Source organism: Vidua chalybeata, chromosome 15 (assembly GCF_026979565.1).
Source record: "Vidua chalybeata isolate OUT-0048 chromosome 15, bVidCha1 merged haplotype, whole genome shotgun sequence".
Classification (NCBI taxonomy): Eukaryota; Metazoa; Chordata; class Aves; order Passeriformes; family Viduidae; genus Vidua; species Vidua chalybeata.
This window is the reverse complement of record NC_071544.1, coordinates 15,849,587-15,865,466: the sequence shown is the minus strand read 5'-3', so window position 1 is coordinate 15,865,466 and position 15,880 is coordinate 15,849,587. Positions and strand designations below refer to the sequence as shown.

At 46.9% G+C, this 15,880-nt stretch overlaps 1 protein-coding gene across 1 annotated transcript in view; it reads left to right on the top strand.

Moving 5' to 3' along the window:
* Nucleotides 1–927: 927 nt before the first annotated feature.
* NSG2 (neuronal vesicle trafficking associated 2) overlaps nucleotides 928–15,880 on the top strand; it is a 31,227-nt gene continuing 16,274 nt past the window's right edge. The window contains exons 1-3 of the mRNA XM_053956970.1: nucleotides 928–1,065; nucleotides 1,867–2,017; nucleotides 13,958–14,077. Coding sequence (XP_053812945.1) covers nucleotides 1,889–2,017; nucleotides 13,958–14,077 — 249 coding nt within the window. The 5' untranslated portion in view covers nucleotides 928–1,065; nucleotides 1,867–1,888. The remainder of the gene's footprint in view (nucleotides 1,066–1,866; nucleotides 2,018–13,957; nucleotides 14,078–15,880) is intronic.

The window sequence follows — 15,880 nt, the reverse complement described above, 5'->3', positions numbered from 1 at the left end:
TGCCTTGCTGCAACCTGAGGCTGTGTCCTGTCGTCCTTGCTGGCTGGGAGAAGTGACTGAGCCCCAGCTGGCTCCAGCCTCCTGCCAGGTATTCAGAGGGCACCGGGGAGAGTGCCTGAGGGCCAGGAAGCTGAAAAAGGGGATTGGGAAACCTTCCCTATGGGGACAGGGTGAGAAAATTAGGGATGTTCATCCTGGAGAAGGTTGTGTGGAGACCCCACAGCACCTTCCAGCGGCTGAAGGGGCTGCAAGGAAGCAGGAGAGGGACTCTGCATCAGAAACTGGAGTGACAGGACAAGGGGGAATCGCTTCACACTGAAAGAGGGGACATTTAGGTTTGGATATTGGGCAGGAATTGTTCCCTGTGAGGGTGGGCAGGCCCTGGCACAGGGTGCCCAGGGAAGCTGTGGCTGCCCCTGGATCCCTGGCAGTGCCCAAGGCCAGGCTGGACAGGGCTTGGAGCAGCCTGGGACAGTGGAAGGTTTCCCTGCCACGGCAGAGGGGAACCAGGTGATCTTTAAGGTCCCTTCCAACCCAAACCATTCCACGATCCCGTGTCATTGTGTGACACCCACACACAATGGGACACAGTCCCACTGTGAGGGACACAGTCCCATTGTGAGGGACACAGTCCCATTGCAAGGGACACAGCGCTCAGCGCCCCGGAGGACCAGAGGCTGCCAGCAGGGCTCCTATCCCCGTCACGCCGCCCGGGATCACCTCCTCCGCGGTGCCCTCCGTGCCCGGGCAGTGCCCCGGCAGTGTCGCGGGCCGCGGTGTCCCCTCCCGGGCCCCGGGGGCACGGCCGCTCCCTCAGCCGCGCGCGGCCTGCAGGGGGCGCTGCGCCCGCGGCGCGCGGCGCGGCCGCCAGGGGGCGCGCGGGGCCGCGGCGGCGCTGAGGGCGGGCGGGCGGCGCGGGGGGGGGGGAAGGAGCCGCCGCCCCGCCCGCCTCAGTCACCGGCGGAGCCGCAGCGAGCGCAGCGCTGTCCCTTCAGCACCGCTCCCCCCGCGGACACCGCGGGCTCCACACCGGCCCCGCCGCCGCCTCTCGCCGCCTGCTTGGCAGTAAGTAACGCAGCCGTGCCCGCGGAACCTCCCGCCCGTGCCCTGACCGCCGGCGCTGCCGCTCCCGGGGAGCTGGGAAGGGGGACCCCCGAGGGCTCCGGGATGTGCAGGGGACGGGGTTCCGGACTCTCAAAAATGGCAGAAGGGTATCAAAAACCCTCCTGGGGTCAGTGGGAGTAGCGCCGTGTCCCCGTGTCCCACTGCGTGTCCGCGGTGGTGGCGGTGCTGGTGGCACTCCCGGTGGTGCTGGTGTCATTCCCGGTGGTGCTGGCGGCTCTCCTGCCAGCACTGGTGACATTGCCTGTATGCTGGTGGCACTCCCGGTGGTGCTGGTGGCACTCCCGGTGGTGCTGGTGTCATTCCCGGTGGTGCTGGCGGCTCTCCTGCCAGCACTGGTGACATTGCCTGTATGCTGGTGGCACTCCCGGTGGTGCTGGTGTCATTCCCGGTGGTGCTGGTGACATTCCCAGCCGTGTTGGTGGCATTCCCACCAGTGCTGGTGGCTCTCCCGGCGCTTTGGGATCCGCCGTGTTTGGGCTGACAGCGAGGGGTTTAGAGGGTTTTTTGTGGGGTTTAGAGGATGTGTGGGGGGTTTAGAGGCTGTTTGTGGGGTTTAAAGGCTCTTTGTGGGGTTTAGAGGGTGTTTTTTGGGGTGTCTGGGTAAGGCAAATGCTTTGGTGTAGTGAAGTGACATTCCCTGAAACCCAGGCACTGACACCTGAACCCAAACCGAGCAGGGCAAGGCAGGAATTGTCCCCTTCCCCCCGCCCCGGTGACATTGCCCATCTCCCCCGGTTTCAGGTCTGGAAAGCCGGGTGCAAGGATGGTGAAGCTGGGGAGTAATTTGAACGACAAGAACAACAAACAGCCATCCAACGAAGATGGTTTTCAGACAGTTCCTTTGATCACGCCTTTGGAAGTAAATCACCTGCAGTTCCCGGCTCCGGAGAAGGTAAAACAAAATCAGAATGTGCTCCTGCATGGTTGCGCACACGGACGTGCTCCTTGGTTGTCACTGGGCTCTGGTGATGGGAATTGTGGCACCTTTATTCAATAAATAAAAGGGGGTTATCTTTCACTGTGTGTTTATCTGTTTAAACACAGCAAATAAGCACGCAGCAGTCCCCCAGTGCCCTCCCTCGTCAAAAAAAGAACCCCAAATATTCCTAAATACAACTGGAAAAAAAAAAGCTTGGTATGTTTCTCTTGCAAGCGCTGGGGAAACTGAGGAGCAGTGTGCAATATGTTATTATCAGTAAGATTAATGGCCTGCTTTGAGAGGAGGTAATGTGATAACTCTGCCGAAATAAGCAGCTGTTTTAATTATCTCAGTTAAGCTCCGTTTTCTTCTCTGTGGCTTTGCAGAGCTGATTTGGGCACTGAGGATGCTGATTTCTCCGGGGACAGTGGCTGAGTTCCTGGGGGACAGCCCAGGGACTCGTTTGGTCCCGGGCAGGGGACATTGTTCTCCCCTGCCCGCTCAAGTCTCTCACACCTGAATGCAGCACTGAACTCCCAGGAATGTGCGATTGGCTGCGGGCTGTGTTGGGATTTTTTGGCTGCGGCGTGAACTAGGAAATCTTTTGTCTACATCCCTGTGGGGATGATGCGTATCAGTGTAACCTGGTGAGGACATGATGAGACTGTAAAAATCCGTATTCCCCAACAGCCCTCACCAAAACAAAGCCTGTCTGCAATGTAGTTCCCAGATACCACAGAGGTGGAGCCAGCCCACCCCAAAGTACAGACAGAATGATTAGATCTCTCAGGATAATGGAATAACAGCAAAATTAACACTGATGGTTATTGAACATATATCCTGCTTTTACCGTGGTACAAAATGAATTTTCCCTAAATACATTAGGAGAACATTGTGATGGATGTGACAAACCTGTCTAGGTAGAAAAATCGTGTTTATTTTAGGATAGAGCTGAGTCAACTGCCTTGACATCCTGGGAACCAGAGCTGTGCCAGACAAAGGAACTGGTCCCATTCTCCACGTGCCTCATGGCAATCAGGAGCAACTTGGCTGCATTCAGGAGAGTTGGACTTCTATGAATTGTTGTGAAATAGAGGCTAAGCCAGCCCTTATCTGTGACTCTAATAAATAAGATTAAGTAAAATAACTCGGGCAAAGCGATATGATGTGTCATAGATGTCTGAAAAGCTCTGGGGAACCGTAGGTGTGCAAAAGTCGCTCCTTTGATGCCAATACAAAGGGCTCGTTGAGATCACCCAGTGTCACATGGCAATGTGGAATTTAAATGACTTGTGGAGCAGGTGAGACATGGATTACCCAACAAAGATCTTTCCAAGCTGATCAAGTGATAACGAGTGTCCCTGGGACCTCCACAGTTCCAGTTGCTTGTTGGTGAGCAAACACTGGCGTGGACCGGTGTGGTGTGATTCCTTGCTGATTTTTCTGTTTAAACATGCCCACATCAATAATTCACGTGTTGTTAGGTTACATTACCTTCATTAGCATATATTACTGCCAGTGCATCTACCAACATGCATATTTTTCTTTGCTGGAAGTGTGGGATGTATCTCCGGGCGTGCTGAGCGTGATTCAGAACTCATTAGAGTCAGAGCTATTGATTTCTGCAGGCTGTGGTTCATCTCCTCCGTGCAGCAGGCCCGGAGTTAACGGGCTGGAAATCCCTTCACCAGGAGGGTAGGTTATTTATGATAAAAGCAAAATAATTCACGACCTGTTTCCTTTGCTCTCTGTAGAAGGGGTTCTGGTGGGGTGAGTTCACCCCGGGGCAGAGGGGCTGTTTAAAGAGCTGCTAATAAGGAGCTGAGCCTCAGGTGGAAAGCTTGGGCAGAGGTTAAGTGAGAAGGGCAAATTGCAGCTTTGTTCTTGAGAAGGCAGGGCTGCTGCTGAATTCAGGCAGGCTGCTCCCCTGAGGAGGAGTGGACACGGATTTCAAGTCTTTCGGGTATATTCTTGTTTAGACTTGTCTTGCTCTCAGGAGACTGGGTTAAGAAAACACCTAAAATTGACTTTTTCTCCCCGAGCAGTTGATTTTTAGCCCGGGAGAATGAGGTCATGAGGCAAGGTGCTTCCTGTGCCTGGTGCATGGGATGCTGCCGGAGCCAGCAGAGCCCGACGAGCCGCGGTGCTGGCTGTGGGGACAGCTCCGCGGGGCTCTCCAGCCCCGGCGTTTTCCTGCGATCCCGCAGGATCCTCGGCGCTCCACAGACAGCGTGCATTGTCCTGGCAGCCCCTGTAAGTGAAACCTAAAAATAAATAAATAAATAAATAAAAAAATCCAACCCTGCTAAGTGTTCCCCTTCTCTTCGCTGTCAGAAAGGATTTTCATTTAGGAAACTCTGAGCTTTTGACCTGCATCTAACCCTGGGGTCAGGGCAATCCAGGGTGCATCAAAACCAGGGCAGGGAGGTTTGGGTGCAGCTCAGGGCTCTGTCTACTATCTTTGGATAGTGACCCAAGAGTGTACAAGGCTTGTGCTGGACAGCCCAGCTGCTGTCTCTACAACAATGCCTTCACCTGGTGTGTATTTGCAAGTTCTGTTCCTTTATAGGCTTTTTGTTTCAGTTGAGTTTTAGATACCTGCATGCAGGTTGAAGAACATCAATCCTGTTGTTTGTTGGATCCCTAAAAGCACCCTGGAACCTACAGACTGAAAATTGCAGTTCAAGGACCTTGAATTCTCGAATTTTTCTTTCTTTTAAGGACATTTTTGTAGCTGAATCACTTTGAGAGTCACTCAAAATGACTCTCAGCATTAACCTATGTAGGTGTTTCACCAGAGCTTCCGTCATATCTTGCCAAGTGTTTTTTGTGTCTGGTTCCTCTGTCAGAGAAAGGATACAGAAACAGAATATAAGAATGAGGCTTTTACTGATGTAATGTAAACCCTGAAGTCCAGCTCATTTCAGATAGTTCCTTGAAGAAATCATATGGGGGATAAGAAAGGAAAACTCTAAAAGGTGTGAATGAATTTCCTGTCTGTCCTTTTGGGGGTGCCTTCCTAGCAGGCTTGTTCTCCAAGCACTGAGAGCTTAGCAGCTCCCTCTGACTTCCACCTTGCTGCTGTTGGAAAAACGCAGGCAGGATTTCAGGAGGCTTCAATTTGGCAACCTTTCTTTTTTAAAGTTGCAGGCCACTGGAATCTCTTCTTCCTTCTCCCACCAAAGGAGCATGTCCCCTCCTCGTGCTGCTCCTCCTGCATCATCAGCATTCTCATCCTTCTGTCAGCACTCGTGTGGCTGCGGGGAGACAAACGGACCCAGGACAGGAATTGTCCCCCTTAGGTGCTAAGCCTGCTGTGCATTTATATTTATGGACACTCTTGAAGCATTTCCCTTGTCCCCTGTTTCCTTGCTGGAGCAGAAGGTAGTCAGGTGCTCCTAAATCATTTTTGCATGGCCTTTTTGGTGAAATGCATCCATGTAACAGCAATAATAGCCCCATCAACAATGACAAGCCCTTGACCTGGGTTTTTATGTCTCTGAATTTCATTTCTTCTGACTCAAAAAGGAAAAAAAAAAAAACAAAACAACAGAAATCTTTTATCTTTTAGGACCAAAGGGAAAAAGAGGAGCTGTTGCCTTGTTTTCCAAGGCATAGACATAGACAAACAGCTTCAGCTGTGATTGTGTCCCTGCAATGATAATGCTGAAAGATGTGCAGCTTTTCAGGGACCATTCTGTTCACTGAAATGTGAAATGAAATGAACAACTGGGGACCCCTTGGTCTCTTGGCTCACTTCAGTATAATCCAGCAGGAAATACCTCTGTTCTGGCAGTAAAATCCTAATTTTACATAACACAAAAGTGCATGAAAGCTCTTGTCAGGCTGTAAAAAACATCCGGCACCTCTTTTGTGGTGAAGGCTGCAGAAGGCTTATCATGTGGTCCATTGTTCTTTATTTTGAATGCATCAGGAGGCTCAAGAATTAATTTCTCTAGTGGCAAATTCCTGCCACCAGCCCAGGAGAGCAAAAAAAAAAAAAAAAAAAGGATATAGCAGCTCTCTTCAAATGCTTTCCCCACCCTGTGCTCCTGCCCCTGGCCACATCCCTCTCTGAGTGGCTGAGGCCATGCATTTGCACAGAGCTCCTGGAGATCGGGCTGTCCCTGGTGTTCACAGCCTGTCCCTGTTGGTTTAACAGAAAATAACGTTTGGTCCTGGCCAGCTGAGCAGGAATAATTCAGAGTAGCTGGATGAGTGCTCCTGTACCTCGGGGACTGCTTGGAGCTCAGTCCTGGCTGGCGGTGTCAGCCTGCCCTCTGTGCAGCCTGGAGGCAGGGCAGCGTGGGGCTGCTTTCGGGGAGCTGCTGCTCGTGCTGGGCCTGGAGGCAGCTCAACATTCCCGGCTGAGCATTCCTGGGAAGCTGCAGGAGCTCTGGATGAGCCGGGGACAGGCGGCTCCTGCTCTTCTGCTGGTGGGATGGAGCAAGTGGCAAAAGGAGGGATGGAGCAGGGATAGTGATGAGGCAAGGGGAGGAAGGGAGAGGGAGGAGGAGGATGCAAAGGGAAAGAAAACATACATAAAACAAAGGAAGGGAATAACAAATAAGAAGGAACAGGCTGTCTTGCCTTTCCCTGTCCTTTCCTTTCTCCACTTGGGATACTCTGCCTCATCCCCACAAATAACAACGTCTGAGCCTTCTTCTCCTCCCCCTCCTACACTGTGCAAATTCCTTTGTCCTCTGGATGTGTATTAGAACTGAGCACCACCCCTGCTCATTAGGCTGTAATTAATCCTTGCAGCATCCCACTCGGGGCAGAGCAGCGTTTGGGGAACCTCCTTGATGTTGTTTGCACGTTTTGGACAGCCCTGCTCCTGTTTGGATGTCACTCTGTGCTGGCCTTCCTCTCACACACCAACCCCTCCCCTAGGGCTGTTCACAGGGTGCTCACAGGGACCTGGAGCAGCTTCCAGCAGTCTCCCATCATCCAGAGAATGTGCTGCTGCAGCAGAGCTTCACTCTGAACATCCCAGGATTTGTGGAGCCTGGGCAGAAATCTCCCTCCTTAACTGCTCTGCCATCAGTGCCTGAATTAGGGGCTTTAAAGCTGCCTGGGTTCGTGAGCTCCATTACCTCTCTTAAGCCCAGCTATGTCTGCACTGCAATTCCTGGAGCTGCATCCTGCACAAACAGCAGGAATGGACTCAGGGAATGGCTCTTGGGCTATGGAGGCTTGGCTGAGCCTGCTCTTTTTTCTACCATCAAAGCCCACTGCTGAGGTGGAAGTGATTTCAGCAAGACTGTCAAGTGAACCTCACATACCAGTTCCTTACTGGTGTGGAAAGGAGAACTGGGCAGGAATCTTGGCTGCTGTAAATCAGGGCAGCTGAAGGGAAAGCAGTGGAGCTCTGCTAATTCAGCCTGGCCAGTTTGTGATTGATTCTTTTGTCTGCTTTGCTAAACCCTCTCCTGGATGAACCTACTGAAATCAATTTTTCTCACCCCACCTCCTGTGGGTTCCTGGTGGTTATGGGCACCCAGAGATTTGTAGGGAGATGTGGCCGAATAAATTCCAAGCCACTTTTGTTCTTGGGGCTGTGCCTTGCCCTTCTCAGCTGCTTTCAACTCCCAGTGCAGCCTTTGCATTCTGTGCTGCCTTTCACTGGTGATGCCAGGGCTGATTACATTTGCTGTCTTTGTCCTTTTGTGATGTTCCTTATGCCTGGAATATCCTCCTGGCACTGAGTCAGGAGACCACTTTTTTCCTACCACCCTCTGTAAAACTCATTTCCAGCACAACACCCATTAGATGAGCTGATACAGGGTAAAAAAATAGCAGAGTACTGACCCTGGCTTTCTCCAGGGACTATGGATTTGATCCAAGGCATCTTTTTCTTAAAATTTTCACATTTCTACTTTGTTTACTGCTTGATATTTCAGGCACTTTATGTATTCAAATAATGACGAGGATGCCATTACTTATATCCCAAATGCCAATTTTAATATCAGCCATAGCTGCCATTCCTGTAGGATGGGACATAGCCATAACCATTTGGGGAAGCTTTAAAGACCTAATTCTCTAAAAATCTGGGAATTTGCAGCATGGGGATTGCCAGGTAATCTGAGATTTGTCCACTTTATCCAGTTCCTGGCAGTAGCCAGGGCAACAGTCAGGAGGAGGTACAGGACATGCTGCATGGAGCTGCTCATGCCTATCAATGTTTCATCCTAAGCCTGCAAGGCCAGAGACTGTTTTAAGCCCTGAAACATGATTTTCCCATCTCTTTTCCTCTATTCTTTTAGTGCTGAGCATTTTAACTTCAGCTGCTGTTGGCAATGTGCACATCTCATTTGCTCTTTGGAGCTGGCTCTGGGTGAGGCTTAAGCTGGAGAATTGTGTGAGCAGGTGGTGGATTCTGGCCATTGCTTGGCTTGGAGCACACGAGGGGTGAACCTGCCCCAGTCCCAGCAGGTTTAGTGCCAGCTTTAGGTTGGGGGCACCTTTTGCTGTCACCTGGCCCCTGCTGCACCCTGAGGTCCTGCTCAGCTGCTGATGCTTTGTTGGGTAACAAAGGCAAAGGAAACCACGACATTGGTGCCAGTGAGAAGTTTGATTTGATATTTTCCCTTCTGATTCTGCAAGGAATGGAGAAAGGTGTGGAAAGGAAGGAAGCTGAGTCTCATTTTCATTTAAAAGTGAGCCTGACTAAACCTCCTGGAAACGGGTGGGGGTGTTACAACCATTTTGTGGGACTACAAAGTCCAGCTTTGAACTTGGAGGGAACCTTTCTCCTTGGTAGCAGCAGCACATTTTGTTTATCACTTCTGTCAATCTGACGGCTACTCCGACTGAGAGACTCTTCATTATTAATAATCCCAGGAAGTAGTATTTTAAATTTTTATGGTTTGCGCTTTGCAGCACCTGAACCACAATATATTACATGCACCGTGGCAGTGGAGTGGGAATTACAGCAGGGCTGCATGTCCTTTTCCAAATGAATAATTTAAAGTTTTCACAATGCCAGTTATGTTAAATATTATTACTCATTTCTTCAGGGAAAACCATAGAGCTCAAATGCAAATATAAAGTGGCAATAAATGATGTTACATTTAGCCAGTTGGAGACAAGGCTCAGAATTCATATCAGTTCATTTTCTGAAACACTTACTTCATCCCTTTGCTGGAAAATCCTTTTCAAGGTTCCATGCTTAATGGGATATTTTTCAATTTGTCACATTTCACATCTACTCTGCTCCTTCCTCCTCACAGCAAATGCTTTTAATATAGCCCACTTGGTTAGAAGCTTGCTTTCTTTTCCCTTTCAGCAGCCCAAATCCCTGGATTTCCCAGCACTCTCCCACTGTTTACCTTCTCAAGGTTGTTGATGATGGATTTCCTGCTGGTGTAGGCAGACTCTCATCTGTTGTTTCTCACCTCAGCATACCTATAATTTTCCAAAGCATCACTACAGAGAGGGTGCATGGTCCTGCATCCATTAAAGCTGAGGAAAGATTTCCTATTGATCCCAGTCATGGCACTGGCATGAAGCCTGGAATAAGAAGAGCATTTAGGTTTGGAACTCAATAAATGTATTAGCAAACAGCATCATTAGAAACATCTTGTGTGGAGCAGGGTGATGGATGTGGCTTGTGGTCCTGTTGTGGTGGGGTTTCACAATTTCCAGGCCATTCCCTGCAGGCTGCTCTGAGCTCTTCAGAAGTGTTTGAGGGACCAGAATGAGGAACCAGAAGATCCAAGGAAGAGAACAGAATGTCAAAACCTTTCCAGGCACGGGATGTTGCTGAGTCTGCTGACCTGGGATGGCTGAGGGGGACAATTCTGCAGGGAGCTGCCATTTTCCATAGGTTGTCTGATTGCCTTCCCACCCCATCATCCTTTGCTAGCCCCTAATCCCAAAAATGTGACATTTATGTGGAGAATCTGCTGGAGCTGCCATTCTCTCTCATTAATGAAGGTCTGAGAAAACAGTGCATTGAAAGCAGTGAACCAACCCTGGTGTGAACTCCTGACTCAGCCACCAAATGGGATTCAGCACATCACTGAGATTCTTTTTTTTTTTTTGTCTTTTTTCTGTACTCCTCCATGAGTAATATGGGATGCTGGGGTCATGCTTGGTGCAGAGCCCCTGAGCAATTGATGAAGAATTCCCCAGGATCCCCAAGCATCCATGTTGGAAGTGGCTGTGGGAAGGAGCCTGAAGCCAGCTCCAATAGGCCAAAGCCCTTAAATGCACACTTAACTTGAAATCTCCGGCTCATCCTGCTGATGTTACTAGGACTACTTGCATGCTGAAGTGCTTTGCTGAATTGGTGGTTAATTAGCTGAAATTCTAAACAAACCTGGTTAAGGAGGAAGCTGCAAGGACTGCAGTGAGGTTTCCATAATTAGATGTGTCTTTTTGCTGGTCCATAACCCTTTTCCCTCTTCTCATATTCTCACTCTGCAAACTCCATCTAGGAAGCAATTTTCAACATACAGCTTTATTTTGGATGTAAAATGAAGAAAGTCCCAGGTAATTTATTGGTGTCCCCTTTACTGCATATGCAAGAACAGCTCCCTTCCTGCAGCTTGAAGGTGCTGTATCTCTGGGAAATGGTGTGAAAACTTTAAGAACGGATCACAGGAGCAAGATAATCTGCAGGGAGATTCCCTGAGCTAAATCCATCTGGAAGTTCCCCCTTAGAGCAATTCTTTTCCAACGTGCCAACATCCCAGAGGAGGGAAGGAGATGGCATTTCTTTCCCTTCTGTTTCCTTGGAATTGCAGCTCCCCAGAACCCCAGTTTTGCCCTCCCTTTCCCTGATTTCAGTCCAGAGCAATTCCCAAGCCAGCACCGCTGCGGAACAGCCACGGAGAGGGGCTGGGGATCATTCTGGTGCTGTAATGAGCGGCAGCAGCTCTCCCAGGAAAGCTGTCCTGGTGCGAGATGGATGTTCCTTGTTTGCATGGGAACAGTGGGATCCGGGCTGGCTGCAGCTGCTCGGGGGCAGCCGCTGATAAACGAGCTTTTATTACTCCATGTTCAGCAGCAATTTGGGTAGAATTTCTGGAAGACTTCACTGCCAGGATTTTTTTTTTTTTTTTTTCTCGCTGACAAAATGGAAAAAGAAGGTGAAAAAGGAGTGATGGCAGGGAATGGGGGAAGGCAAATCTTTCCCACCCAACTCAAATCAGAAAGCTGGAAAATGAAAACAGGAAAAAAAAAAAAAAGGCTAAAAATGCAGAAAGATTTCTAAAGAAGATTGATTATCCCTTTTCTAAATTTGTACTTTTAACTCTGCAAGAGTAGGATCCGTGCTCAGGCTGATTTATTTAGCCTGTGGGGGACTGAGCAAGAAGGAGCTCTGTTCTTCTCAATGTACACCCCATGCCCTCAGCAAAATTGCGTTTTTATCGTTGCTGCCACGATATTGAATGGTCCCCCCCACTGCAGGTTTTCAGTTTTCTGTTTGACCTTTGTAATTTCATTTCTGTGCTCTCCTCTAAAAAGGAGACTTCACTGCTTGCCCTTTCTGCTGCTGAGTAATTCCAGCAGATGTCTGACAAAGACACTTCTGGAGAGCAGGTTTTTAACTTTTGCCTGCTAAAAGCCCTTTAGCAAAGGTGCTTCTTCCCTCTTCTACCAAAGCGTTTTGATACCTCTGCAAAGCACTGCCCAGGGTGACTCTGGCTCTGTGCACACTCATTTCACTGCTGGCACAGTCAGCAAATTGTGTTTCAAGTGCCTTCTGATCTGGCTGGGCCCTGAGCTGGCTTATTTATTCCCAGATGTGATAGAATTGCTGCTGGACCTGAATCTGATGCCTGGTGAAGGAAGGGCTGTGTGGGTTCATTTTCAGACTCTGTATCCTTGCAGACAGCATGATTCAAACTTTCTTGCTTATTGGTGCAATGGAACAGTTAAAAAATAGCCATAACAAAATTGGTGTTGATGATGAAAAAAAATAAATTATAGGTAGAAACAAGGAAAGTTTTAAATTTGATTATTTTTCTTATATTCTGCCTCCATGGTCTTTCATTAAGACCCAGTGTTACAGTTTGTGGAAAAGCTCTCATATACATTTTAAAAAATTGTCCGTGGCTAAGATTTATATCAAGCAGGAAGCATGAATTTGGGAGAATTGGATATTGTCTGAAAACAGAAAGAGAGCAATTTCTGAACACTGGCTGGCAGGTGCTGCTGGCTGATGCTCTATAATTTACTGTCCTGGGTGTACGAAAGGCCAGGGAGAAGACTGAAGGCTGGCCAGCTGCATTTGCCTCCTCTGGAGGGAGAAAATGAGGTCATTGCTTGTTTGGAGCTCAGAGCTGACCTGGGCCACTTTGCCTTGGCTGCAGAGGGAGCTTTGCTTTGTTTTGCCCACAAGGGCAAAATGGGGTTTGATTCAACAGTTGGTTCAGAGCAGGGTCAGGATTCACCCCAAACCTGCCCAAGCTTGTCCCCATTTATCATTTCTCCTCTTCTGTGTTGCACTGTTGCAGTTTTTCATTAATGAGGTATAAAATGGTTAACTGTTTTTTGTTATAAGGTTTTTTAAGGCTAAACTATCTAATTAAGAAATTACACTTATTTTTTCTTTTAACTCAGCAACTAATTACTTGAAATCCACAGTGCAGACTTTTCTGTCTAATTTCAAAATATTACTTAAACTTATGAAGAAGAAGGAAGAAGGTAAAAAAGAAGAACTTGCCTCCACCCTAAAATTTTTATCTTGTTTCATATATATTACTATATTCTAAAACTTCAAATTCTAAGTTTTTCACCTTGTGATATTATACACTTCTAATTAACTACACACTTGTAATCTTAGTGTTGTCAATCAATTTTGGAAATTTCTTTTACAGCCTCAGGTTAAATGTGATGTTCTCTTGGGAGTCAGAGATTGTCAGTACAGAAAGTTTAAAGTTTTTAGTATCTAGAGCTCTAACATTGTGTCATCACCAATCCTGAGCTCCCAGCTGCTCATAGAAACGTATTTGTGTGGCTTTTTGTCCCTTCTTCTCACCAAGTATTAATATTGCAAATGCTCCTGTAATAAATACTATCGAGAGGGATTTGCTGGAGGATGTAAATATTCATCAGTCTTTAATGATTTGCATTTGAATCCAGAAAATTGGCTTATGACTCCTCGGTGCCTCTGATTTCCACATGCATTAAATGCAGGAGGATTAAGTACCTGGGGTTCTCTTTGGTCCAAAGCAGACTTTGCTGTCTCCATTTAGAAATAAGTCCTTGATTAGTTGGGAACTCAACCTTGTGCTTCACTTAATCTGTTCCAATCCTTCACCACGGTTTTGTTTCTAACTAAGAGCTTTAGGATCACTCTTGTCATTCTCATCTGGAGCAGCCTCCACTCCTGGAGATTTTCATTTCCACCAGGCTGCAGCACAGAATGGAGAGTCAGAAAGTGGAAGGGTCTTCTGCACTGGTGTAAACCACCTCATTTTATAAGATTAGTAGGACCTGGATTAATCAGACACAGATCTTAGGGGAAAAGCCAAGGTGATAATACAAGATAAATATTGATCATCTGGAGCCTGAATGAATGAAACACCAAATGGCCTTAAAATTAAATTGGCTTCAGCGGAACTTGTTTGGACAGAGCTTTTAATTAGTGAAGCTCTTCTTTAGGATGGGCTGTTCTTCTGCCTGATGAGCATGATATAAAAATTAAATACTCCTAAACAAAAGTGAGTGTCAAACATTTTGCTGTCAGCTATTTTAAGGGTCAGTGTGATAAGCTCACTGTCCTAGTTCTGGGTATCTGCAGATTTATCTGCCTCTCTTATTCCTGAGGGGGTGATGGCTTGTGTTCATTTATGGTGCTTGTGTAGGTCCAGGGGATGGTTTTTATAGAAAAGCTTTGATAACAAAGCTTCAAAAATCTCTCCTGTGGGCAGAAGCCTCAAAAGTGTTGTTATTTTCCAGGTAATTGTGAAAACAAGAACAGAATATCAGCCTGACCAGAAGAACAAAGGAAAACTCAGAGTGCCCAAAATTGCTGAATTCACAGTCAGTTTCACTGATGGGGTAACAGAAAGACTAAAGGTAAGAAATGGTTGTTCTGCTGCCTTCTGATGCAAATTCCATTCATTTTAAAATAACTGAATCAAAGTGACAGGAAAGACATAACAAATTTAACACTTCACTCATCACCAGGGTCAAAGAGAGGCTTATCTGCATGAGTGTAAAGAGTATTTTTAGGACAGGCATGAAAATACCTTCATAGCTACATCTCAAGTAGAAAATGCTTTTCTTTCCCAAGAAAATGATGTAATTATATTCCAGCCCAAACTGAAAATAGACCAAGTTTGAATCCTTTTTCTTCTCAAACACTGGTGTTAAAAGAATTTTTAAAAAACCAAGTGAAGATTGGTTGAAACATTTTGTTTAGCCATTTAAAATTCCTTTTGTCTCATAGCCAGTCAACCCTTTTCATATTTAAAATACTTTGTTATAATTATTGTATTACTGCAGATTTCAAACTACTTCAAAATGCATAGGAAAAAAGGTATTAGAGAAGTATCCAAGCATATCCTCCCTGTAAGCAGTGTTGCTCCACAGGAATTGGAATTTTCTGATGGAAAATGTTTCCTTGGGAAATTTTCAACAGGCTCTACACAAACATGGAAAGAAACTCATGAATTATTGAGTGCTGTCGGTTCCTGTTGACTGCAGCACATTAGAATGGCTCAGTTCCTCCTAAAATTAGACTCCAAATGCTAATTTTTCCAGTAGCTGCCAGTTTTTCCTCCCTTTGCACTGGGAGGACCTGGTGCTTTTTCTAAACCATAGAGCATGGCAGTGATAGAAATGGGAGATCTGATTGCTCATTTTCAAAGCCAGAGGAAATATCAATAATTTTGAGTAGAAAACAGAGAAAGTGGGCAGTGCCTGGTGACATTCCTGCTCCTTCCAAAGCATCATTTATTCTTAAGAGTTGTGGGAATAAATGTTTATGGTTCTTGGCTGGTTTATTTTTCCCATGGACATCACAGTTTGACCTGAAATTTTTTACCTGCTGTTGGTACTTACTGAATTCTTCCCTGAGCTTGTGTGTAGTAACTATTTACCACCAGTGGTAACTCTCTATTGTACCAGAGTACAGTGAATTAACCACGGTTAAATCCCAGTCTTGGAAACCACAGCAGACATTTCCAGTGTCCCACACAAATCAGAACCGGACTCGATGTGCCTGAGAACCAACAATAAATTGAGAGTCTCCCGGACTGAAGTGTTGGCTTTATCCAGCAGTAAATGGCCTTGTTGGTGTTGTAAATCCCGGTGCCTCACTGGGTATTTAACACTCAATCCTGCAGCCCTGAAGGGTGTGAAAGGCAGGGTAAAACCAGGAAAGATCTGGATTTGTTTATAAAAGCACTCAAGAGCATCTCCTCCTTACACACCGAGTTAATATATAGCTCATGGATAAATCTTATTTCATCTGCTCCTTCTCTTGTGTATCTTGTTTTTCCTGTTCATATTCCCAACTTGCTGTTGCATTCAAACTTTTCCTTTCATGCATTTGTCCTCTTCCCATCCTGGTTTTGGTGCAGTTTTCCCATTTCACAGCTATAGCTGGGAGCCCTGGCAGAGATGGGAGCTGGGCCTCTTCCTATAGAGCCTGGCAGCATCACAGTTTCAATTTTGAGCTATTTCCTTTCCCTAAAATCCATATGATTTTCATTCTCTGCTCTTCAATGTCAACTTATTCATCAGGCAGCCTCTGCTCTAATACTGGATAAGACTCTAAGCCTCTCCCTGCCTGCTTTTCATAAGGCTTCCATGTATCCCATTAAATTTGTAGTATTATTTCCTGACAAAATGAGCTGAGATAATAGCTAATATTTA